This window comes from Agrilus planipennis, unplaced genomic scaffold (genome assembly GCF_000699045.2).
Source record: "Agrilus planipennis isolate EAB-ADULT unplaced genomic scaffold, Apla_2.0 scaffold353, whole genome shotgun sequence".
In the NCBI taxonomy this organism is placed as follows: Eukaryota; Metazoa; Arthropoda; class Insecta; order Coleoptera; family Buprestidae; genus Agrilus; species Agrilus planipennis.
Window position 1 is genome coordinate 144,623 of NW_020439292.1, and position 25,792 is coordinate 170,414.

The following is a 25,792-nucleotide window of genomic DNA, read 5'->3' on the forward strand; positions in this document are numbered from 1 at the left end:
CATTATTATAACTATCTATAAACATATGTTAAATTCCAAAAAAAAATTATTTTATCAAAATATATAAATATATTCATCAAAATAAACTTCTAAACCAATATTAGTTTCCCAATTTCAAAGAAATATTTCTCCTTAATACGGACGCACCTTATTATGCAATAGGCGCCGTATTGTCCCAAGGAAAGGTCGGTTCCGATCTTCCCATGGCATATAATTCCATACAAAAACATCCATCATGTTTCAAAGCAGTCGAAAGTAAAAATACTTCTAGAACATTCTAAGATCCAAGGAAAACTTTACAATTTTTTTATACTTTTTAATTATTTCTATATGTATTTTACCAACGAACGCGTATCCTACTCCACTTGGAAACCTAGAAGAAAATCCATCAAGGACCATCTCTTCACTGTGGAAGCAAATCCATCGGAGATAGTCCGCTGTCAATACTACCATCTACAAGGCATCCAGAAAATACTATTGGTAATAGTATGGTAAGTCGTTTTCCTTTCATCTTTTATCCTTTTATATTATGACATACTTGTGATCCTATTTGATTCAATTATTTTGTAAAATTATTTAATGTCGATTAATTCCGACGATTTGGTAAAAATATTAAAAGAAAACCTAAGTCAGTTAGATGTAACTGTAGATTCTTTTAATAAATTAACTACTAGTAATACAAATAATTCAAATAGGGTAAATATCACTGAGGTTACTCAATTAGAAATGAACATGGCAGTAGTATAGCTATAGGGATACTGTGACACTTCGATGGCCTGTCCATCCTCAGTCCCTTACCATGACCTCCAAAGCCACCTTGGAGGTCATTCTTCAGCTGAAGAATGACCTCTAAGACACCTTGAAGGTCATTCTTCAGCTGAAGAAGTTCTTAAGAGCCTCTGGATTGTCCTCATAGTGNAAGCTGCTTCCGAAACGTACATAAAAAATAAAGAAACATAGAACATAGTATTTTTAAATTTTTTAAATATTTTTAGGGACAAAAAGGTAACAGGGAGGGTTAATTCTGTATGAAACGCTCTCTACATTGTATATAAGTATCGCCTGACTGTGAATAAAGAGCACCACCCCTAACGTTTTTATTTTACCGTACGGAAAAAGTAACAGACAGTTTTCCTTTCTAAATCTGCATTGTAATTAGGTAACTGCTTTCGATCATGACTTTCTTATATAATATATAATTAATAATAATATAAACCAACCACGCATCTCTTGCCGTTTTCGAGATCCCAATGCTGTTCATTCTTATCTTAGACACTACGGATGGCGACGACTTAGTTTTTTTTTTATGAAATATCCTGTACATTTTGTAGTAAAATGAAAGACTTTTTTATTTTAAAAATACTATACAAGTTAATATTTCGTTAGTTTAAAGTTGCTTTTTGTTAAAGAGTTATCAAATTATTGGTTTCTATGCAGTAATAATGGTGGCGCATAAGCGGTTCAACCAAATGTCAACTTGAAATCACAAAAAAAGGTCTTTCATTTTAGCAAAAAATATATATTATATTAAACAAAATACTTATATACTGATAAACAATTTACCTATTGGCTGCTCCTTAAACAAAATAAGGTGTCCGATGTAATCTGAATCACATTTTATGAATAATGAAATTGGGTTATTCAGATTTCCAAGATGCATCAATATCTTCTACTACTGATAAACCCCCGGCAATTAGTAGTCCAGAAATTCTACCCATACCGTCAATACAATTTGATTTAGACCGATTCGAGAAATTACAAAATGTTAGAACCTTAAATTTTGAAGACGAAGAAGAATTAATATCAGAACCCGAACCTTTTGGTTCTGGGGACTCCGAATCTGAGTACTTACCTAGTGGTGAATCCCGCAGTAGTTCTATAGTACCGGACACTCCTGAAAATACGCCATTAAGTGATACTGAATGTGCACAACCTTCACAAAGTCTACCCGTTAATCTGTCTGAAAATTATTCTTCAATGGAATCTGACGAGGAAACCGATAATTTTTCCTCAGGTGTAACTAGTTCCACCAATAAAATTAAGACAAAAGAACTTGTTAAAATAAACTGTCCCAAAAAAACATCTAGTGGTAAGAGAATTCGGAATAAAGACCACAGCTGCTATTTTTGTCATAAGTTGCTTCGTAATTTAGCCAGACATTTTGAAAGAATTCATTCTAATGAGACGGAAGTTGCCAGAATATTGAGTATGCCGAAAAATTCCAAGAAACGACGAGAAGCCTTTAATGCTTTGACGCGTAATGGCGATTTTTATCATAATTGTGATGTACTCTTATTAAAAAAAGGAGAACTGATCTTAACTCGCAGACCAACCGAACACGAAAGAAAGTTCCTAAAATATTCTGATTATGGTCCTTGTCCCGAATGTTTAGGTTTTATGATTAAAAGACACATATGGCACCATCTTAAATACTCATGCATCTGCTTGAAAGACAAAAACATTTTAAATTCTGAAAAATCAAGACTACCAGCTAATGAGAGTACCTCGTTGCTAAATGGAATTTATGGGCACAACCTGACTGAAGATTTTCGTTCTAATGTTTTAAACAAATTGCGAAATGATGATATATCTGAAAAGTGTCGCCAAGACGATCTTATTTTACGATTTGGAGCATTTATGTATGAAAAGTATAGCAGCACTCAAGCCGAGCTAATTAGGCAATCTATGCGGCAACTTGGGAGGTTAACAGTAGAGCTTGCTAAGAAAAATACCGATGTACTCAAATTAACCGACGCTCTTACCCCTGATAGATTTGATGATGTTGTCTTAGCGACAAAGTCGCTTTGTATAACATCCAAGGAAATAGCGAAAAGGACTGAGTTTGGAATTCCTTCTTTAGCGTTGAAAATTGGGTATTCAATTAGAAAGTGCATTGGAATTGAAAGAGGTTTATGTTTGCGAAATGGCGACTTAAAGAGAAACGAAATATTGTTAAGTTTCTTGACAATTTTGGATTTGGAGTGGAGCGTGAGAATTTCTTCCAATGCATTAGCCACTTTACAATCTAGAAAATTTAATTCCGTTGACTTACTTCCAGTTACTGGGGATTTAATCAAATTAAGCAAATTTTTAGAATTCATGATTCAAGAAACAAAGAAGAATATGGAAAGAGAAAAGAGTTTTCAAAATTGGAGTAAACTAGCATCACTAACTTTAAGCCGTATAATTCTTTTCAATAAAAGACGTTCAGGAGAAGCTGCAAGGATGAAAATTGAACATTACACGAAGAGAGCATCATGGAAAAGTCAAGGTGTAGCAGAAATGAAAGAATCATTAACAGAATTTGAAATTAAATTAGCAAATGCTCTAACAGTAGTAGAAATAATAGGAAAGAGAGGAAGGAAAGTACCAGTCTTACTTACTAAAGAAATGAAAGAATCTGTCGACTTTCTACTGGCAACTCGCACAGCGGTGGAGGTGCCAGAGGGCAATCCTTTTGTGTTTGCACGGCTAGGTGATTTAAATTCCCATATGAGAGGTCACGATTGTATTAAAAAATGGTGTTGTGAAGCAAACTTGGAGTCGCCAGAAACAATAACAAGCACAAAGTTACGAAAGTACGTAGCTACCGTTTGCCAAGTATTTAACCTCAAAGAAAGCGAGTGTGATTGGCTCGCGCGACATCTGGGCCACGATATAAGGGTCCATCGTGAATTTTATCGCCTCCATGAAAATACAGTTGAGCTAACCAAAGTTAGTAGGTTACTTCTTGCAGTAGATCAAGGGAAAGCACATGCATTTGCTGGAAAATCTTTGGAGGATATTGAAGTAAAAGGTAAAGTAAATTATAATTATTTTTATTGTGAATTCTGTAAGAACGTTGTTTAAAAATACACACAGTATGGGATATTATCATTGGTAAGTTATCCAAGTCAAATATTTTCTTAGATTTACCACCCATAGAAGAGGATCCATTTGATAATGACGACGAAGCTGATGATGGGGAAGATGAAGAAATTATGAAGAAAGGGGAAGAATTATTTGACCCATTCATTGGAAAGGAGAAACAAAAAGGTAGTACGTAAATTTGTTATTCTAATTTTACAGTTATTTTATACGGGTGTTAGTATTATACCATTGCAAGAACATAGCTAAGGGGATTATATCTTTTTTTTCTTAGAAAGTAATAAACGTAAAAGGACAAAGAGAGAAGCGGCTTTGGGTAGAATTCCGTGGAATGATTCAGAAAAGGAAGTATTACTGAACAAATTTAAAATGGAGATAAAAAATGAAATCGTACCGGGAAAGGATATGTGTACCAAAATTAAAGAGGAGCATGACAATTTACTTAGCAATAGATCATGGACCGATATTAAGTTTTTTGTTAAAAATGTTATAACTAGAAATAAGAAAAATAAAAAGTAGACAGTGAAAATTGCAATATTTTTTACTACCTGGATGAAGAGTGCCAACCAATTAATACGAAATGAACATAACCTAACCTAATCGAACAAAATAAAATTTGAATAGACGTTTTTCAGTGTTTCTGTTAGATTAGGTTAGGCTAGGGTTTGGTTATATTTCATTACTTTGTTTTTTTAAACAATGAAGGAAAAATTTTTATCGCTAGAATTTTGAAAAGTTGTAAATAATAAGTTATTTGATACAAAAAAAATATTATTTCTTTATTTGAAATAAAATTAAAATACATGAAAACTGCTATGCAGCAAAGGATAAGGTGACGTTACGGGTGGAGATTGGTTTTTCTCATTTTCAGTTAGCTTTGTGGTGGGTGTAGGTTTTTCTCTCTTAGTAGAGAGACTTTCACTTCTGTTTCACTTTTCAGTGAAAAGTTTAATTAGGGGTGGTTTCTTGAAATACGGTGTTATTGGAATTGGAGTGTTTTTCGAAATAAACATCTTTTTAAATGGGGGTGGTTTTGTGGACTAGGGGGGGGGCTATTTAAATAGGGTCTTTTAGCAATGAGGTCAGGGTGTAACACCCTCTTCCAATAGCGCATATCCGATGTTTGATCCCCGTTTAAATTTTAATTAGTGATGGAACGGAAAATTTACAATTTGAACTATACCCTGACGTCACTGCGAAATTTGAAGTCACGTCTATATCAAAATATCAACTCTATTTGAAATTTCATATATTTCAGTTCATTGATTACTTCGTTGAATATTATTTTAAACAAACTTTAATAAATAAAACTGCAGTGACTACGTGCTGTGCGCTCCTCTCCCCACTCCTTACTTCCCACTTACTTTAAAATTCTCCCCTGATTTGGCACGCGTGCTGTATATATTATTATTACCTACCTTATTAGAGTTGTTAGAGTACGGCCATTAATTAATCTACCGTGTGTTGATAGTAGTGCTATTTACTTTATTAATGGATGTCAAAGCTTAATTATTTAAAAAAAAGACCTAATCCCATCCCCTTTGGATTACCACAAAAACTATAATGATTTATAATATACGACAATAGAATCAGAATCTACGTCTGTTTTCTATGTATATAATTGCGTGTTAATTCTGTATGTATGAATACATACCGCATGTATAAATATCCCCATTGTTTAAATAATTTCGCTAATGTGTTCCACACTTCTAGTACCTTAAACACATTTTCAGGTAAGTGCACTTGATACGGCATCCTTAACACAAATACACAGCAAATACATCTCTTGTGACACCCTAAACACAGTTTCAGATAAACGCATTTACTGCGGCATCCATAACACACAGTGCAAATACATCTCTTGTGGCACCCTAAACACACTTATGGATAAATGCATTTGTTGTGGCAACGGACGCCACATGCTGGTCTCATGCTGGTAATTTTTTCTCCGAAAATACGGTGAGTAAACGAGCGCCGCCTAGCACATTAAATTCGTAATTTTTAGTAGTATGCGTACAGGGGCCGACAACAAAAGTGCCACAGTTGGGTGTGTAGGTTGGGATGCCACAAAAATACGTGGACCTGTATAGGTGTGTGTGTGTNATAGAATACATATAATGTAAAACACATAACGATTTATAGGGACACTCAATTTATAAATTATTAACACTTCTTCCCCCAAACTCTGCTTTGCTTGCTTTCACCATAAGATTACTACCGCACGAACATTGTTTACTTATATTTTTCCGAAAATCACAAATTTTACTTTTTGATATTGAGAGTGGATGGGGTGTTGGCAGAAAGGTTAGGGGGGATGAAATTAACTCCAAATTTTAACCGGACCCTCTATTATACACCAAACTGTGTATTGCATTAGCTGTGGCAACTTGTGTGTGCATTAAACTCAATTGTGGCGTACTCTTTATCTGTAGCAATACACATCTGGAAGCCACAACAAGAGTAGAATAAACAGCATATAAGATTGTTTGATGTGTGCCGCTTTAAATATACCGTGCTACCGGCTTTTACATAAGTTGAACGAAATTGGAGTGGGGTACTTCAGACTATTTCATTATTTTGATGACTAAATCATTTGTAGTTGTATCCAGAACGTGTCAAGTCGTTATATTTACGTTTTCACAGGCAGTTGTACCATTTTTAGCGTAAGTTCGCGTTTTTTAATAGTTTTTATTATAATAATAATATGGGATGTTTAGGAAATGGAAACCAGAAGTAGAAAAATTTTAAACATGTTAAATTTGCCGCGGTATGAAACCACAAAATGCCTTGATAAGGAATATAGGGAGCTGGCAATTAATAGTAAGTAACCATTTGATTGCCTACTTAAATTAACAAAGTATAGAAAAGGGAGTTTGATGTAGAAATAACCCCCCCCATTGGTCTTTCTTTTGACTTCTGAAAATATTTTTTAAATTTTAAAAACGCTATCTTATCTACTTTTCCATAATTTTCAAATATGCTAATAGCAATTTTATAACTTGAAAGATATATAGGCTGTCCAAAAAATTATAACTTTTTATGCAGGGTAGAGAATTCCAATATACGCGACTTATATTGCATTGCATTTTTGGATTCAGTTAATTATTTTACTTAAATTGATGTTTTTTTGTGGTGCAATCGTTGTGAACGATTCTAGATATGCAAGGTTTAACGAGTGCAGAAATATATTGGGTAAATTTTTACAAAATTTATTAGGTATTTTAGACGAATTCATTTCTTCTATGAGACCATAATCGTAAGACACAGTTCAGTATTTAATATTACTATTGATACCTTCTACCTAATAGCCAAATTATTTTACAAAGGAGTTTGTCACTTTTTCGTTAAAAAAACCTTAAAAAATTTAGACTGGGTTATTCTGTTTTCTTGGGAACTATTGTGAAAAAAGAGGTTTGTTATCAAACTGTTCATAACAAAAATGCTTCATCGAAATATTGCGATGAAATCCCATGTTGTCATTTAAAAATTGAGATCTTTTAAAAAAGCTGCTTCCGAAACGTACATAAAAAATAAAGAAACATAGAACATAGTATTTTTAAATTTTTTAAATATTTTTAGGGACAAAAAGGTAACAGGGAGGGTTAATTCTGTATGAAACGCTCTCTACATTGTATATAAGTATCGCCTGACTGTGAATAAAGAGCACCACCCCTAACGTTTTTATTTTACCGTACGGAAAAAGTAACAGACAGTTTTCCTTTCTAAATCTGCATTGTAATTAGGTAACTGCTTTCGATCATGACTTTCTTATATAATATATAATTAATAATAATATAAACCAACCACGCATCTCTTGCCGTTTTCGAGATCCCAATGCTGTTCATTCTTATCTTAGACACTACGGATGGCGACGACTTAGTTTTTTTTTTATGAAATATCCTGTACATTTTGTAGTAAAATGAAAGACTTTTTTATTTTAAAAATACTATACAAGTTAATATTTCGTTAGTTTAAAGTTGCTTTTTGTTAAAGAGTTATCAAATTATTAGTTTCTATGCAGTAATAATGGTAGCGCATAAGCGGTTCAACCAAATGTCAACTTGAAATCACAAAAAAAGGTCTTTCATTTTAGCAAAAAATATATATTATATTAAACAAAATACTTATATACTGATAAACAATTTACCTATTGGCTGCTCCTTAAACAAAATAAGGTGTCCGATGTAATCTGAATCACATTTTATGAATAATGAAATTGGGTTATTCAGATTTCCAAGATGCATCAATATCTTCTACTACTGATAAACCCCCGGCAATTAGTAGTCCAGAAATTCTACCCATACCGTCAATACAATTTGATTTAGACCGATTCGAGAAATTACAAAATGTTAGAACCTTAAATTTTGAAGACGAAGAAGAATTAATATCAGAACCCGAACCTTTTGGTTCTGGGGACTCCGAATCTGAGTACTTACCTAGTGGTGAATCCCGCAGTAGTTCTATAGTACCGGACACTCCTGAAAATACGCCATTAAGTGATACTGAATGTGCACAACCTTCACAAAGTCTACCCGTTAATCTGTCTGAAAATTATTCTTCAATGGAATCTGACGAGGAAACCGATAATTTTTCCTCAGGTGTAACTAGTTCCACCAATAAAATTAAGACAAAAGAACTTGTTAAAATAAACTGTCCCAAAAAAACATCTAGTGGTAAGAGAATTCGGAATAAAGACCACAGCTGCTATTTTTGTCATAAGTTGCTTCGTAATTTAGCCAGACATTTTGAAAGAATTCATTCTAATGAGACGGAAGTTGCCAGAATATTGAGTATGCCGAAAAATTCCAAGAAACGACGAGAAGCCTTTAATGCTTTGACGCGTAATGGCGATTTTTATCATAATTGTGATGTACTCTTATTAAAAAAAGGAGAACTGATCTTAACTCGCAGACCAACCGAACACGAAAGAAAGTTCCTAAAATATTCTGATTATGGTCCTTGTCCCGAATGTTTAGGTTTTATGATTAAAAGACACATATGGCACCATCTTAAATACTCATGCATCTGCTTGAAAGACAAAAACATTTTAAATTCTGAAAAATCAAGACTACCAGCTAATGAGAGTACCTCGTTGCTAAATGGAATTTATGGGCACAACCTGACTGAAGATTTTCGTTCTAATGTTTTAAACAAATTGCGAAATGATGATATATCTGAAAAGTGTCGCCAAGACGATCTTATTTTACGATTTGGAGCATTTATGTATGAAAAGTATAGCAGCACTCAAGCCGAGCTAATTAGGCAATCTATGCGGCAACTTGGGAGGTTAACAGTAGAGCTTGCTAAGAAAAATACCGATGTACTCAAATTAACCGACGCTCTTACCCCTGATAGATTTGATGATGTTGTCTTAGCGACAAAGTCGCTTTGTATAACATCCAAGGAAATAGCGAAAAGGACTGAGTTTGGAATTCCTTCTTTAGCGTTGAAAATTGGGTATTCAATTAGAAAGTGCATTGGAATTGAAAGAGGTTTATGTTTGCGAAATGGCGACTTAAAGAGAAACGAAATATTGTTAAGTTTCTTGACAATTTTGGATTTGGAGTGGAGCGTGAGAATTTCTTCCAATGCATTAGCCACTTTACAATCTAGAAAATTTAATTCCGTTGACTTACTTCCAGTTACTGGGGATTTAATCAAATTAAGCAAATTTTTAGAATTCATGATTCAAGAAACAAAGAAGAATATGGAAAGAGAAAAGAGTTTTCAAAATTGGAGTAAACTAGCATCACTAACTTTAAGCCGTATAATTCTTTTCAATAAAAGACGTTCAGGAGAAGCTGCAAGGATGAAAATTGAACATTACACGAAGAGAGCATCATGGAAAAGTCAAGGTGTAGCAGAAATGAAAGAATCATTAACAGAATTTGAAATTAAATTAGCAAATGCTCTAACAGTAGTAGAAATAATAGGAAAGAGAGGAAGGAAAGTACCAGTCTTACTTACTAAAGAAATGAAAGAATCTGTCGACTTTCTACTGGCAACTCGCACAGCGGTGGAGGTGCCAGAGGGCAATCCTTTTGTGTTTGCACGGCTAGGTGATTTAAATTCCCATATGAGAGGTCACGATTGTATTAAAAAATGGTGTTGTGAAGCAAACTTGGAGTCGCCAGAAACAATAACAAGCACAAAGTTACGAAAGTACGTAGCTACCGTTTGCCAAGTATTTAACCTCAAAGAAAGCGAGTGTGATTGGCTCGCGCGACATCTGGGCCACGATATAAGAGTCCATCGTGAATTTTATCGCCTCCATGAAAATACAGTTGAGCTAACCAAAGTTAGTAGGTTACTTCTTGCAGTAGATCAAGGGAAAGCACATGCATTTGCTGGAAAATCTTTGGAGGATATTGAAGTAAAAGGTAAAGTAAATTATAATTATTTTTATTGTGAATTCTGTAAGAACGTTGTTTAAAAATACACACAGTATGGGATATTATCATTGGTAAGTTATCCAAGTCAAATATTTTCTTAGATTTACCACCCATAGAAGAGGATCCATTTGATAATGACGACGAAGCTGATGATGGGGAAGATGAAGAAATTATGAAGAAAGGGGAAGAATTATTTGACCCATTCATTGGAAAGGAGAAACAAAAAGGTAGTACGTAAATTTGTTATTCTAATTTTACAGTTATTTTATACGGGTGTTAGTATTATACCATTGCAAGAACATAGCTAAGGGGATTATATCTTTTTTTTCTTAGAAAGTAATAAACGTAAAAGGACAAAGAGAGAAGCGGCTTTGGGTAGAATTCCGTGGAATGATTCAGAAAAGGAAGTATTACTGAACAAATTTAAAATGGAGATAAAAAATGAAATCGTACCGGGAAAGGATATGTGTACCAAAATTAAAGAGGAGCATGACAATTTACTTAGCAATAGATCATGGACCGATATTAAGTTTTTTGTTAAAAATGTTATAACTAGAAATAAGAAAAATAAAAAGTAGACAGTGAAAATTGCAATATTTTTTACTACCTGGATGAAGAGTGCCAACCAATTAATACGAAATGAACATAACCTAACCTAATCGAACAAAATAAAATTTGAATAGACGTTTTTCAGTGTTTCTGTTAGATTAGGTTAGGCTAGGGTTTGGTTATATTTCATTACTTTGTTTTTTTAAACAATGAAGGAAAAATTTTTATCGCTAGAATTTTGAAAAGTTGTAAATAATAAGTTATTTGATACAAAAAAAATATTATTTCTTTATTTGAAATAAAATTAAAATACATGAAAACTGCTATGCAGCAAAGGATAAGGTGACGTTACGGGTGGAGATTGGTTTTTCTCATTTTCAGTTAGCTTTGTGGTGGGTGTAGGTTTTTCTCTCTTAGTAGAGAGACTTTCACTTCTGTTTCACTTTTCAGTGAAAAGTTTAATTAGGGGTGGTTTCTTGAAATACGGTGTTATTGGAATTGGAGTGTTTTTCGAAATAAACATCTTTTTAAATGGGGGTGGTTTTGTGGACTAGGGGGGGGGCTATTTAAATAGGGTCTTTTAGCAATGAGGTCAGGGTGTAACACCCTCTTCCAATAGCGCATATCCGATGTTTGATCCCCGTTTAAATTTTAATTAGTGATGGAACGGAAAATTTACAATTTGAACTATACCCTGACGTCACTGCGAAATTTGAAGTCACGTCTATATCAAAATATCAACTCTATTTGAAATTTCATATATTTCAGTTCATTGATTACTTCGTTGAATATTATTTTAAACAAACTTTAATAAATAAAACTGCAGTGACTACGTGCTGTGCGCTCCTCTCCCCACTCCTTACTTCCCACTTACTTTAAAATTCTCCCCTGATTTGGCACGCGTGCTGTATATATTATTATTACCTACCTTATTAGAGTTGTTAGAGTACGGCCATTAATTAATCTACCGTGTGTTGATAGTAGTGCTATTTACTTTATTAATGGATGTCAAAGCTTAATTATTTAAAAAAAAGACCTAATCCCATCCCCTTTGGATTACCACAAAAACTATAATGATTTATAATATACGACAATAGAATCAGAATCTACGTCTGTTTTCTATGTATATAATTGCGTGTTAATTCTGTATGTATGAATACATACCGCATGTATAAATATCCCCATTGTTTAAATAATTTCGCTAATGTGTTCCACACTTCTAGTACCTTAAACACATTTTCAGGTAAGTGCACTTGATACGGCATCCTTAACACAAATACACAGCAAATACATCTCTTGTGACACCCTAAACACAGTTTCAGATAAACGCATTTACTGCGGCATCCATAACACACAGTGCAAATACATCTCTTGTGGCACCCTAAACACACTNCTAGGTGCAAAAGTCATCTGGGGTTGAAAAAAAACTTCTATAAAATACATATAATGTAAAACACATAACGATTTATAGGGACACTCGAATAATAAATTATTAATACCTCTTCCCCCAAACTCTGCTTTGCTTGTTTTCACCATAAGATTACTACCGCATGAACATTGTTTACTTATATTTTTCCGAAAATCACACATTTTAGTTTTTGATATTGAGAGTGGATGGGGTGTTGGCAGAAAGGTTAGGGGGGGGTGGGGTGAAATTAACTCCAAATTTTAACCGGACTCTCTATTATGCACCAAACTGTGTATTGCATTAGCTGTGGCAACTTATGTGTGCATTAAACTCAATTGTAGCGTACACTTTATCTGTAGCAATACACATCTGGAAGCCACAACAAAGGTAGCATAAACAGCATATAAGATTATTTGATGTGTGCCGCTTTAAATATACCGTGCTACCGGCTTTTACATAAGTTGAACGAAATTGGAGTGGGGTACTTCAGACTATTTCATTATTTTGATGACTAAATCATTTGTAGTTGTATCCAGAACGTGTCAAGTCGTTATATTTACGTTTTCACAGGCAGTTGTACCATTTTTAGCGTAAGTTCGCGTTTTTTAATAGTTTTTATTATAATAATAATATGGGATGTTTAGGAAATGGAAACCAGAAGTAGAAAAATTTTAAACATGTTAAATTTGCCGCGGTATGAAACCACAAAATGCCTTGATAAGGAATATAGAGAGCTGGTAATTAATAATAAGTAACCATCTGATTGCCTACATAAATTAACAAAGTACAGAAAAGGGCGTTTGATGTAGAAATAATCCCCCATTAGTCTTTTTTTGACTTCTGAAAATATTTTAAATTTTAAAAACGTTTTCTTATCTACTTTTCCGTAATTTTCAAATATGCTAATAGCAATTTTATAACTTGAAAGATATATAGGCTGTCCAAAAAATTATAACTTTTTATGCAGGGTAGAGAATTCCAAAATACCCGACTTATATTGCATTGCATTGCATTTTTGGTTTCAGTTAATTATTTTACTTAAATTGATGTTTTTTTGTGGTGCAATCGTTGTGAACGATTCTAGATATGCAAGGTTTAACGAGTGCAGAAATATATTGGGTAAATTTTTACAAAATTTATTAGGTGTTTTGGACGAATTCATGAGGCCATAATCGTAAGACACAGTTCAGTATTTAATATTACTATTGATACCTTCTACCTAATAGCCAAATTATTTTACAAAGGAGTTTGTCACTTTTTCGTTAAAAAACCTTAAAAAATTTAGACTGGATTATTCTGTTTTCTCGAGAACTATTGTGAAAAAAGAGATTGTTTGTTATCAAACTGTTCATATCAAAAATACTTCATCGAAATATTGGGATGAAATCCCATATTGTCATTTAAAAATTGAGACCTTTTAAAAAAGCTGCTTCTGAAACGTACATAAAAAATAAAGAAACATAGAACATAGTATTTTTAAATTTTTTAAATATTTTTAGGGACAAAAAGGTAACAGGGAGGGTTAATTCTGTATGAAACGCTCTCTACATTGTATATAAGTATCGCCTGACTGTGAATAAAGAGCACCACCCCTAACGTTTTTATTTTACCGTACGGAAAAAGTAACAGACAGTTTTCCTTTCTAAATCTGCATTGTAATTAGGTAACTGCTTTCGATCATGACTTTCTTATATAATATATAATTAATAATAATATAAACCAACCACGCATCTCTTGCCGTTTTCGAGATCCCAATGCTGTTCATTCTTATCTTAGACACTACGGATGGCGACGACTTAGTTTTTTTTTTATGAAATATCCTGTACATTTTGTAGTAAAATGAAAGACTTTTTTATTTTAAAAATACTATACAAGTTAATATTTCGTTAGTTTAAAGTTGCTTTTTGTTAAAGAGTTATCAAATTATTAGTTTCTATGCAGTAATAATGGTAGCGCATAAGCGGTTCAACCAAATGTCAACTTGAAATCACAAAAAAAGGTCTTTCATTTTAGCAAAAAATATATATTATATTAAACAAAATACTTATATACTGATAAAAAATTTACCTATTGGCTGCTCCTTAAACAAAATAAGGTGTCCGATGTAAACTGGACCACATTTTATGAGTAATGAATTTGGGTTATTCAGATTTCCAAGTTGCATCAATATCTTCATCTACTGATAAACCCCCGGCAATTTTATTAGTCCAGAAATTCTAAACATACCGTCAATACAATTTGATTTAGACCGATTCGAGAAATTGCAAAATGTTAGAACCTTAAATTTTGAAGACGAAGAATAATTAATATCAGAACCCGAACCTTTTGTTTCTGGCGACTCCGAATCTGAGTACTTACCTAGTGGAGAATCCCGCAGTAGTTCCATAGTACCGGACACTCCTGAAAATACGCCATTAAGTGATACTGAATGTGCACAAGCTTCACAAAGTCTACCCGTTAATCATTCTGAAAATTATTCTTCAATGCTGAAAATTTCCAAGAAACGACGAGAAGCCTTTAATGCTTTGACGCGTAATGGCAATTTTTATCATAATTGTGATGTACACTAATTAAAAAAAGGAGAACTGATCTTAACTCGCAAACCAACCGAGCAAGAAAGAAAGTTCCTAAAATATTCTGATTATGGTCCCTGTCTCAAATGTTTAGGCTTTATGATTAAAAGACACATATGACACCATCTTAAATACTCATGCATCTGCTTGAAAGACAAAAACATTTTAAATTCTGAAAAATCAATACTACCAGCTATTGAGAGTATCTCGTTGCTAAATGGAATTTATGGCACAACCTGACTGAATATTTTCGTTCTAATGTTTTAAACAAATTGCGAAATGATGATATATCTGAAAAGTGTCACCAAGAAGATCTTATTTTACGATTTGGAGTATTTTTGTATGAAAAGTATAGCAGCACTCAAGCCGAGCTAATTAGGCAATCTATGCGGCAACTTGGGAGGTTAACAGTAGAGCTTGCTAAGAAGAATACCGATGTACGCAAATTAACCGACGCTCTTACCCCTGAAAGATTTGATGATGTTGGGTATTCAATTAGAAAGTGCATTGGAATTGAAAGAGGTTTATGTTTACGAAATGGCAAGTTAAAGAGAAACGAAATATTGTTGAGTTTCTTGACAATTTTGGATTTGGAGTGGAGCGTGAGAATTTCTTCCAATGCATTAGCCACTTTACAATCTAGAAAATTTAATTCCGTTGACTTACTTCCAGTTACTGGGGATTTAATCAAATTAAGCAAATTTTTAGAATTCATGATTCAAGAAACAAAGAAGGATATGGAAAGAGGAAAGTGTTTTCAAAATTGAAGTAAACTAGCATCACTGACTTCAAGCCGTATAATTCTTTTCAATAAAAGACGTTCAGGAGAAGCTGCAAGGATGAAAATTGAACATTACACGAAGAGAGCATCATGGCAAAGTCAAGGTGTAGCAGAAATGAAAGAATCATTAACGTAATTTGAAATTAAATTAGCAAATGCTTTAAGAGTAGTAGAAATAATAGGAAAGAGAGGAAGGAAAGTACCAGTCTTACTTACTAAAGAAATGAAAGAATCTGTCGACTTTTTACTGGCAACTCGCACAGCGGTGGAGGTGCCAGAGGGCAATCCCTTTGTGTTTGCATGGATAGGTGATTTAAATTCCCATATGAGAGGACACGATTGTATTAAAAAATGGTGTTGTGAAGAAAACTTGGAGTCGCCAGAAACAATAACAAGCACAAAGTTACGAAAGTACGTAGCTACCGTTTGCCAAGTATTTAATCTCAAAGAAAGCGAGTGTGATTGGCTCGCGCGACATCTGAGCCACGATATAAGGGTCCATCGTGAATTTTATCGCCTCCATGAAAATACAGTTGAGCTAACCAAAGTTAGTAGGTTACTTCTTGCAGTAGATCAAGGGAAAGCACATGCATCTGCTGGAAAATCTTTGGAGGATATAGAGTATTGAGTATTGAGAGTATAAAATACGCGCAGAATTTGAAAACGAATATTATGAGAAAATAGGTGCAATTGTAGGCTGCTCCAGTCCTCAAAATATAGACGACGAAATTCACAAAAATGTTAAATTGCCCACTATAACACTACCTCGTAGTTCAACGGCTCGCTGCAAAATTGGTTAGAATTTAGAGATATATACACGTCTTTAATACATAATAACAAAATGCTTAGCGACATACAGCGCTTTCACTACCTAAGTGCTTGTCTTGGAGACTCTGCTGCGGGAATAATAAAATCTATCAAATTTTCGTCAAGCAATTACATCATTGCATGGACCACAGTCGAGGAACTGTATAACAATAAAAAAGTTTTAATTCACAATCACGTAAAAAACTTGTTCAACCTCGAAACCTTACATCGTGAATCTGCGGAAAATATTCGTGACTTACTCGATATTCTCTCAAAAAACTTACGCGCATTGCAAGCTTTAGGAGAATCCATAGAGAAATGGGGAACATTGTTAAATTATCTGGTGGGTATAAAGCTGGATACAGTAACCAGCCGCGAATGGGAAACTTACAAGACAACAATAGAAGCGCCTAATTTTGAAACATTAAAAGCGTTCTTAAAAAATCGGGCTGAGTTACTAGAAACCATTAAACAAAGTCGAACCAAGCCACAAAAGCAAGACAAACGCGAAAACAAGCGTAGTACAAAATGTTTTATAGCTACCGGGGGCGCAAATTGCGAACCAAAATGTACAATTTGCAATGCGAATCATTACGCACAAAATTGTGCGGAATTTTTAAACAAATCTATAAGCGAAAGATTTGAAAAGGCTAAGAATTTAAGCTGTGTACAAACTGTTTAAGACCGGATCACTATGATAAGGCACGTCGACGAGATACACGCCGCAAATGTACGGGAAATTCAACCAGGTAGAAAGTCAACCAGTAGCTGAAGCAAAGGAAAAAACAAATAGTGTTAGCTTATCAGCCCGTGATTCAATCAAGTACTAAACGGGGTGTTCTGCGAGTCGGTGGCCGACTAGTTAATTCTAGGTTTAATTTTGAGAACAAGCATCCTATCATTTTACCCGATAAGAAGCCTCTCACTAAATTAACAATAAGACAGGAACATTTACGTTTACTTGATGCGGGTAATTTGGCCAATTTCCGGCAAAAAATGAAACAAAAAGTGTTATCCGTCGGTGTGTAAAATGTTTTAGGCATCGTAAAGAAAATCCCAGTCCTATAATGGGGAATTTGCCCTCCGAACGGCTTGAGGCCTTTTGCCAGGGTGAGAATGGATTATGCAGGTCCTTTTACGCTCTAGAGCAGGTAGAGGTTTTAAGACAAGCAAGGCATATGAAGTTTATTTATTTAGAGCACTGCACTTACAAAAGAATGTTTTTTGTCAGCGTTGAAGCGATTTGTCGCGCGCCGTAATAAACCATCAAAAATATTTTCTGACAGCGGGACCAATTTTGTAGCAGCCAAATCAGAACTCAAGAATATTTACGAATTTCTCAAGGCTAAAAAGCACGATTTGACAAATTACTGTAACGACGAAGGTATCGGTTCTTTATTCCGCCTCATGCTCCTCATTTCGGGGGGTTGTGGGAGGTCGGAGTGAAGAGCATGACGCACCATTTAAAACGTGTGCTAGGTTCGACACTTTTAACTTATGAACAATTTTATACTTTATTGTGCAGGTAGAATCGATATTAAATTCACGTCTTATCTCCCCCCTTTCTAATGACCCAGACGATCTTGCTCCTTTAACCCCTTCACATTTTTTGGTGGCTCAATCATTGACCGCGAACCGCATCCTGATCTGAGGGAGGTGACAACAAACCGTTTATCACTATACCAGCATATTCAACAAATGCAGCAACATCCATGGGCACGGTGGAGTAAAGAATACGTCTCTAAGCTCAAGCAAAGATACAAATGGAAGAATACGCAGGGCCAATTGAAGGAAGGCGTTCTGGTGCTTATTAAAAAGAGGACAACTAGCCACCCATGCGTTGGAAATTGGGTCCGGTGATTCGAGTTATCCCTGGAACGGATAGAATCAACGGAGTCGCCGACTTACGGACCCAGCAGGGAATAGTTAAACGAGCCTTCTCGAAGATCTGCCCTCTCCCTATCGATACCACTAAGCGTGCAGTGATAGGTGATGTAAAAGATGACATAATTTGAAAGGTGACCCTCAATCAGGGTGCTTACAAACTAGCTAGTAATCCTGTTTACCATGATAGGCCCAAACACGTAGATATCAATTTCGGAAGAAATTGTCTTTCCGAGAAAACAATAAATATTGTGTATTTACCTACGGATGAAATGATAGCTGACATCTTAACGAAACCACTGCCAAATGTTAAAAATGTTAAATTTGTAGTGGGATTAGGTTTGGAGGGTACTTAAAAAGGGGGTATAATTAAAATTTCAAAATAATTTCATTTATTTCCTCTAATAGCTTCATCTCATCATCTTCTTAAATTAACACATTAGCTGGGTTCATTACGGGACTTCTTTGTGTACAATTTTGTGTTAATAAAGATATAACATCTTTATGACACTCAACATCACCTTTATCAGAAAAATATATTCTGTATGCTTTGACGTTGTCACTATATCCAACAAAAATTCCAATTCGGTTTTTACCATCCCACTTTAAAAGTTTTTCTTTGAGAACATGTGCTGACGTTTTGGTTCCATATATTTGGAATTCACTTATATCTTTTGTTTTATTGTACCATAACTCAAACGAAGACTTATTTTTAATTGAACTTGGACTGGTTCTATTTAATACATAAGCGGCAGAATTTACAGCCTCAGCCCAAAAATGATTTCCAGACATTGTATCATTTTTTGCAGATAAGGTCTTTTTCATTGTTCATAAATACTTGTCCGTGTCTTTTTAAAATTGTTTTAACTTGATTTAATTTCTGATGAGCTAACCTCTTGTGCCATATACTTAAAGGCTAAAGTTTCTATAGCATTACACATGCTCAACAGATTTACATTTTCTCTTACCCTTTTATTTTCTTTTAGTGTAGGGTAAAAGCAGGAGAGATACAGCACTTTTCGAAAAAAAATCATCTTTTGTAATCATGTAATTTCGGACATCAAAATGACTCTGAACTTAGGTAATACTTTATGCTTTATTGAAATATAAAAATAAACTTGAACTCTTAATAAATATGAGTATAATAAAAAAAAACACTTTTTCATGTCAAAAGCGGCGTTTCTCGCAGTGTTGTGAGAGATGCCGCATGCAAAAAGGAAAGACGTACTTATAAAGCATCATCTGTATTTCTTTTTCTGAGTTCTCTTCTGGAGCACATATTGCACATTTTACCATACTTTGTGCAGGTAATATGTAACCCTTTTAAACATTTAAGGCATTGAATGCATCATCGCTTTCGTTCCACTCATTTTCTTTAAATTTTTCTTTCCTTTGTAGCACCTGCTTCTTTTTATTCTAATTCAAGCGAAAATTTATGACCAGGGAGAAAATTTCCGTAAGTTTACATTTTGATTAAACATTAATGTAAATATGGTTTTTAGGTGTGTATGAATTCAATTCGAGTCATTATCTATATGCTACTTATATAGATAATGACTCGAATTTGTAGCATAGAAAAGTGGTAATCTAATAGACATTTGAAAATATTCTTGTTTATAACCTCAAACTGCTCAGGGTACACTTGGTACACTTAGCTAAGGGAGATTTGATCCTCCCGGATCAAGTGTTCTTTAACTTTTATTTTTCAATTAATTTCAGATTACCGATATGCCCAGAGTATACAAAACAAGAGAAGGTGCCAGAAAAAGAGTACCAATCGATGAAGGAAAATTGCGATCGGCAGTGGACGATGTCATTGCCGGTGCGAGTATTCGTGGTACTGCAAAAGGGTACGGGTTAGCCGTTATGACACTGAAAAGGTACGTGAGGAAGAGGAAAGGTATTACTACAACTGATGAAATTGATTACACTCCAAATTATCGTCACTCACAAATTTTTTCAACTATGGAGGAGAGTGAACTTGTCAATTACCTAATGATGGCCAGCAAATTGTATCATGGATTAACACCTAAGAATGTACGACAACTGGCATTTCAATATGATATTGAAAATAAAAAGGAAGTTCCGCTAAAATGGTCCGAAAATGAAGAAGCAACCTATGATTGGTTGTACGGGTTTATGCACCGACACAAAGAACTATCACTCAGAGTTCCCGAAGCCACAAGCTTGTCTCGTGCTACGGCGTTTAACAGACACAACGTTAACAATTTTTTTCAAAATTTATCAAGCCTTTTACAGAGATTTAACTTTGGTCCGAATCAAATTTGGAATGTAGATGAAACTGGCATTACGACAGTTCACAAACCAAAAAAAATCGTGGTATGTAAAGGAATTAAACAAGTGTCTAAGGTAACATCCGGCGAACGTGGGCAGCTCGTAACTGTGTGCGCAGCTATAAATGCTATAGGTAACCACCTTCCACCTTTTATGATATTTCCTCGTAATAATTGGCAGGAGCGAATGATAGATGGAGGTCCACTAGGCACAGAAGGAGCTCCACATCCCAGTGGTTGGATGACTAGCCCAAATTTTGTGCTTTTTTTGATATTTGACAATCATGAGTCACATATTTCCATTGATTCTATAAATTTTTGCAAAGATAATGGTATACACCTGTTAACCCTACCACCCCATACCTCTCAAAAATTGCAACCGTTGGATAGAATTATATTTGGAGCAAAGAAGTCATATTATAATACTGCATGTGACAATTGGATGGTTGGTCACCCAGGCCGGCCATTAACCATTTATGATTTGGCAGGATGTTTATCCAAATTCAATGACACCCAGAAATATTCAGAAAAGTTTTTCAGTCACTAGGATTTTCCCATTCAACCCTGATATCTTTGCAGATGACGAATATTTAAGCTCTTACGTTACTGATCGAGAAAACATAGAACCTGAAATTGAGAATGTCACAATGCTATGCCAATTACACCAGAACCAATATCAAATGCTCCTGTTACTATAACAAATGCTGGAACTGTTACATCCTTAGTATTTTGTGATGAATGCTGAAACTACAACACCAATGGTACCAGAGCCAATAACAAAAGACGTTGCCACCCCAGGTATTTCTGACCATGAACAGGAAAATACTAATGTCATAGCTTGCCCAAAAAACACTGCCTCTTGTTTGCTCCCGTTATGTGTGGCCGAGACATCTAGCAAGAATAGATCGAACGCTTTTGTAAATCCTGAAGTAATAAGGCCATACCCGAAGGCAGGACCAAGAAAAGGTGTTACCAAGGGACGAAAAAAAGGATGTACAAGAATTTTAACTGACACACCAGAGAAACTAGCAATCGAGAGTGAATTGGATGCTAGAAAACGCAAGAAAGAAGTCAAAGTTAGGAAAGTTAAAGCAAAAGTAGTGAAACGTAACCTCTATTCACAAGCGCAAGATGAGACTACATCAGAAGATGAAGAAATACCACCTTCACCACCATCAGATTTAAGTGTGTCATATGAAACGAATAGCTCTAGCGAATCAGAAAATGAAGAAGACACTATTGTCTCGGTCAGGATCAAGTCATCCAGATGGGGGGATCAAGTCTTGCGTATATACGGGACACTTCATACCATTCCCTATTTTTACTTTTAGTCAAATAACTATTAAATTTAGACACTTATATCTTTGGGTCTTACATCAATTATAGGCAAATAAATTTCACGTATTTCAGTACCAATATCTTTTAAAATGGATAGTCACTAAGGAAATTAGGGATGAAAAACAAAAGGGGGGATCAAGTATCCCCAGGTTCCCCTATCCCTGAAGGGCCGCATCTCGGCCCGGTCCTACTCCTACTGGTTACAATTGATGATATTGTCAATATGATATCTTACATAAAAATCCTATTATTCGCTGATGATGCGAAACTATTTTACAAAATTAGTTCCCGTTTAGATCAGCTCAAACTCCAAAATGATTTTGACAAAATCTCCTAATCTCCTCTTCACAACAATATCTCTCTGAATCTTGACAAAAATGTAATCCTTTACCTGTAGCCAAAGATCAAAATTAGTATATAATTACATGGTATAGGGTACAGTCTTGGAGAAGATAGCTTTTACGAAAGACCTAAGAATTATGTTTCAAAGCAACTATATCTTTAAAATGCACTTGGATATGGTTATATCTAATGCACTTAGGGCATTTTATTTCGTATATAGATTTACAGGACAATTATCAAACCCATGTACCCTCATATCACTGTGTAAATCAATCTTACTTTATTGCTTCCAAATCTGAACTCCCTACTTTGAGGTAGATATTAGTAGCCTTGAGTCTATTCAGCATATATTTCTCAGATAACTTTCTTCTAAGGACAAAAATGTTGCAACCATACAATACTGGAAACATGCCTACTCACGCATTATGTTACATTATAAAATTTGTTCCATTAAATCATTACACAACAGTTATGATTGATTTTTCGTTAAAGAAGTACCTATGAATCAAATAGACTCCTCTGAAATCATTGACATATTAAAGAATGGTCAAATCACTCATAACCTACGTCAACTGAAAGAGTTGCACGAACCAAAAACAAACAGAGAATATATATTTCTCTCACCAAAAAACAAAACATGTTTTTCAGATAAGGGCATAGAATTTTAATATTATGTTGAAATAAACAAAATAAAATTCTTCTATCAAATGTTAGTTTTATTACTGTCAGATAGCTATAAAATTAATACGTTGTATGAGAAAAACTAAATCGTCACCAGGTCCTTTAGACATGGAATGGTCATGGGTGAGCCAACCATACCATTATGCATTTGAATTTGTTGAGATTAATTATTTTTGTCGCCTGCTAGAAAAGTAAAATTTTGTTTAGCGCCACTGGTTGGGCTGCTAATCAATAGAAAAGAAAGGTCACGTGCTATCAGAACGAAAGAGAAAGTCAAAAAGTCGAGAAAATTGAACTCCAAATTAATCGAGCTTTTAATGAAAATTGTCTGGCATTCAGCCAGTGGTCGAGTGACTAGTATGAAATCAAAAAATATGTCAAAATATTGTTTAATTTAGCTATTTTTTTCCTCCTCAATTATGAACACAAATTTAGTAGTTAAGTTCTTAATTTTCATCATTGTTTTCTTTAATTTAAATGCACAAACTATTTATTCGCTTGCAAATTAACATTTTTGATACTCATTCCTGTTCCAAAACTCAAGTTGTCATTAGTTTATTTGAGAAAACAGGAGTTGTCTTATTATCTGAGAGTCCAAACACCATCCTTACCGGACCATCAACAGGTTATGGGCCCAGAACGTGAAGCCCAGGACATTTTTGGGACTTGAAGCCGAAATTGAATGCTGAAAGTAAGCTGCACACTAGGGTGGGTCATTCTAGTATTGAAAAAGAAAAAAGCTGATGAATCAAATTCTAATAGTAATATTATGTTGTAGTTTACTATAAAAAGTAGTTTTTGCTAAAAAACGGATAAGTAAACATACATCATCAGCCCGCGCATGCGCTTCAAAATTATACGTTTTTGAAAAAAAAAACACGTATTACTAAGTGGCATAGTTCTTTCTTAGAAATTAGTTAAAATACTAATGAAAGGTAATAAAAATTTAGTGAAAGACATATATTAACGTTTAAAACAAAAAACTTAAACAAATACACATAAAGGTTATCAAAAAAATTATTTATTTTTATACAAAAAATCTCGCCTACTATCGAATTTCGGCATAACTTTCCTTGAAGCTAGTTTTGCATGAATCATGCCGTCCCTTGTTTTTTTATCACATGCCGACATTGCAGCTTCTGTCACTATCTTTACACTTCGTTCAACCGCTTGTGTATGGCAAGGCAGCCTAATAAACAACATCCTTTCGTCACCTTTTTTCTCTATAATCTGGATAAGTTCGTCATTCGTTTGATTTCTTAGAATAGGCGGATCAAAGTTGGTTTCTTGCCGGTTTATTAGATCAATGTAACATTTAGCATCAAAATTAAGTTTAGGCACTTCAAATGTGCGTGGTAGTTTTCCTATTGTAGGTGAACTACGCGCTTTTAGAATTCTTCTAGCTGCAAGCTCTCTTATATGCTTTTCTCCATCTGTTAACATCGCCAATAGTAAATTTTCAGGGTGAGCAAAATATGCGTTTCGTTGAATAACAGGATCTATGACTGCTTTTAATGCACTTGATAAATATCGCGAACTTTCAATCAATTTCCAAAGGTGCCGTGATCCGTCTTTGCATGATGAGTGTGTCTTTATTTGGAACCACACGGGGGAATATACTTTTACAATATATTGAGCCAAAATAATTAAACTAATTGATGGTGTTAGCGTAGAAATGTAAAGACGCAAGATCCGGTTTGCCTTAGTCAACCAACGGGCGTGTGACATTTTTCCGGGTGATTTATTTGCTAAGTCACCTGAACAACTTCCAGCAATTACTGCTAAGGTAATTTCATACAAATATTTTTGGTCTGTGCTTAAGTCATCAGGTTTTAGCGTTGGTAATTGTTAAGATTTTTATTATCTTTATGTCTGTTACAATTCGACTGATCAAGAAAACACTTCTATTCTGCTGAACGTTTATTGAACGACTTAATATTCTTCCGTATCAAAAATGTTTCTTTATACATATCGATCTCGACCGGATACATAACTCATTCTCATAGACATAATTTTGTTCGCACTGCATGTATGCGATCGAGCGTCGCCGCCACAATAGTAAAACAAACAATACAAGAGTTTTCATTCTAAGAAATCATATAGTAAAATACAAGATTAACAAAACACAANATGTATGTATATATCCATACTTATCAATGTTCGCACGTGTTGAATGTTAGGTCGAAGGGCTGTAAAACTTAGGCATGCCTAACTTAGGCGTGCCTCCAATTTTCCACACCAAAAATTCATGGGGTTATATCTGAACATGTCTTATTTTAGCTGCTTCAATGGAGACTTTATGAGGTAACAATTAGGTTTCCCAAAAAATTTGATAGGGCATTCGTTACGCGAGCCTCATTTGGCCAACCTAATGGGGACCTCTCTAAGTAATAATTAGGCTTTCCATATTTTGGTTTGCCTCAGTCTTTCCTAATTGGGTCCGCATTCGTATTTAGGAATGCCTAAATAGAATTCTAGTCGGGATAGCCAAGACTTGCTAAAAGAATATTTTCGACCAAATAAGACTACAGTTTAGCTCAGGATAGGAAAGAGTGGAGGTGCGTGTCCAACCAGTTTTAGGACTGATGCTCTTATGATGACGATGAATCCACAAATAGAAAGTGTCTTATTAGATATTGGAAAAATATAATTAATGTGGAAAATAGAGAAACTCAACTTAAGCAGTAAAAAACCACCACAATAGCTCAACATGTTACAAATTTTATAAACAAATGCGACAAATGTCTTTCTGGAAAATTTGATGGGCACCCTCATAAACCAATTATTCAAACGACCATTTGAAATAATAAACGTCGACATTATGCAGTGCAACAAACAAAATTTCCTTACAATTTTGGATCTTTTTAGCAAATACG

At 34.5% G+C, this 25,792-nt stretch overlaps 2 protein-coding genes across 4 annotated transcripts; both read left to right on the forward strand.

Moving 5' to 3' along the window:
- Positions 1-956: 956 nt before the first annotated feature.
- LOC108742291 lies at positions 957-4,551 on the forward strand. Of its 2 annotated transcripts, none has more exons than XM_018477461.2 (3): positions 957-3,796; positions 3,910-4,038; positions 4,142-4,551. In XM_018477461.2, the coding sequence occupies exons 1-3, from the start codon at positions 1,627-1,629 to the stop codon at positions 4,384-4,386; spliced, it is 2,544 nt and encodes an 847-aa protein (XP_018332963.2). In that variant the 5' UTR covers positions 957-1,626; the 3' UTR covers positions 4,387-4,551. The 2 variants fall into 2 exon arrangements, with proteins under 2 accessions (XP_018332963.2, XP_018332964.2); XM_018477462.2 differs by having other exon boundaries at positions 3,910-4,035.
- Positions 4,552-5,977: 1,426 nt separating this feature from the next.
- On the forward strand, positions 5,978-11,002 carry LOC112905601. Of its 2 annotated transcripts, XM_025978305.1 has the most exons (5): positions 5,978-6,530; positions 6,585-6,687; positions 8,097-10,247; positions 10,361-10,489; positions 10,593-11,002. In XM_025978305.1, the coding sequence occupies exons 2-5, from the start codon at positions 6,588-6,590 to the stop codon at positions 10,835-10,837; spliced, it is 2,625 nt and encodes an 874-aa protein (XP_025834090.1). In that variant the 5' UTR covers positions 5,978-6,530; positions 6,585-6,587; the 3' UTR covers positions 10,838-11,002. The 2 variants fall into 2 exon arrangements, with proteins under 2 accessions (XP_025834090.1, XP_025834091.1); XM_025978306.1 differs by having other exon boundaries at positions 5,978-6,687; positions 10,361-10,486.
- The last annotated feature ends 14,790 nt before the right edge of the window (positions 11,003-25,792 follow it).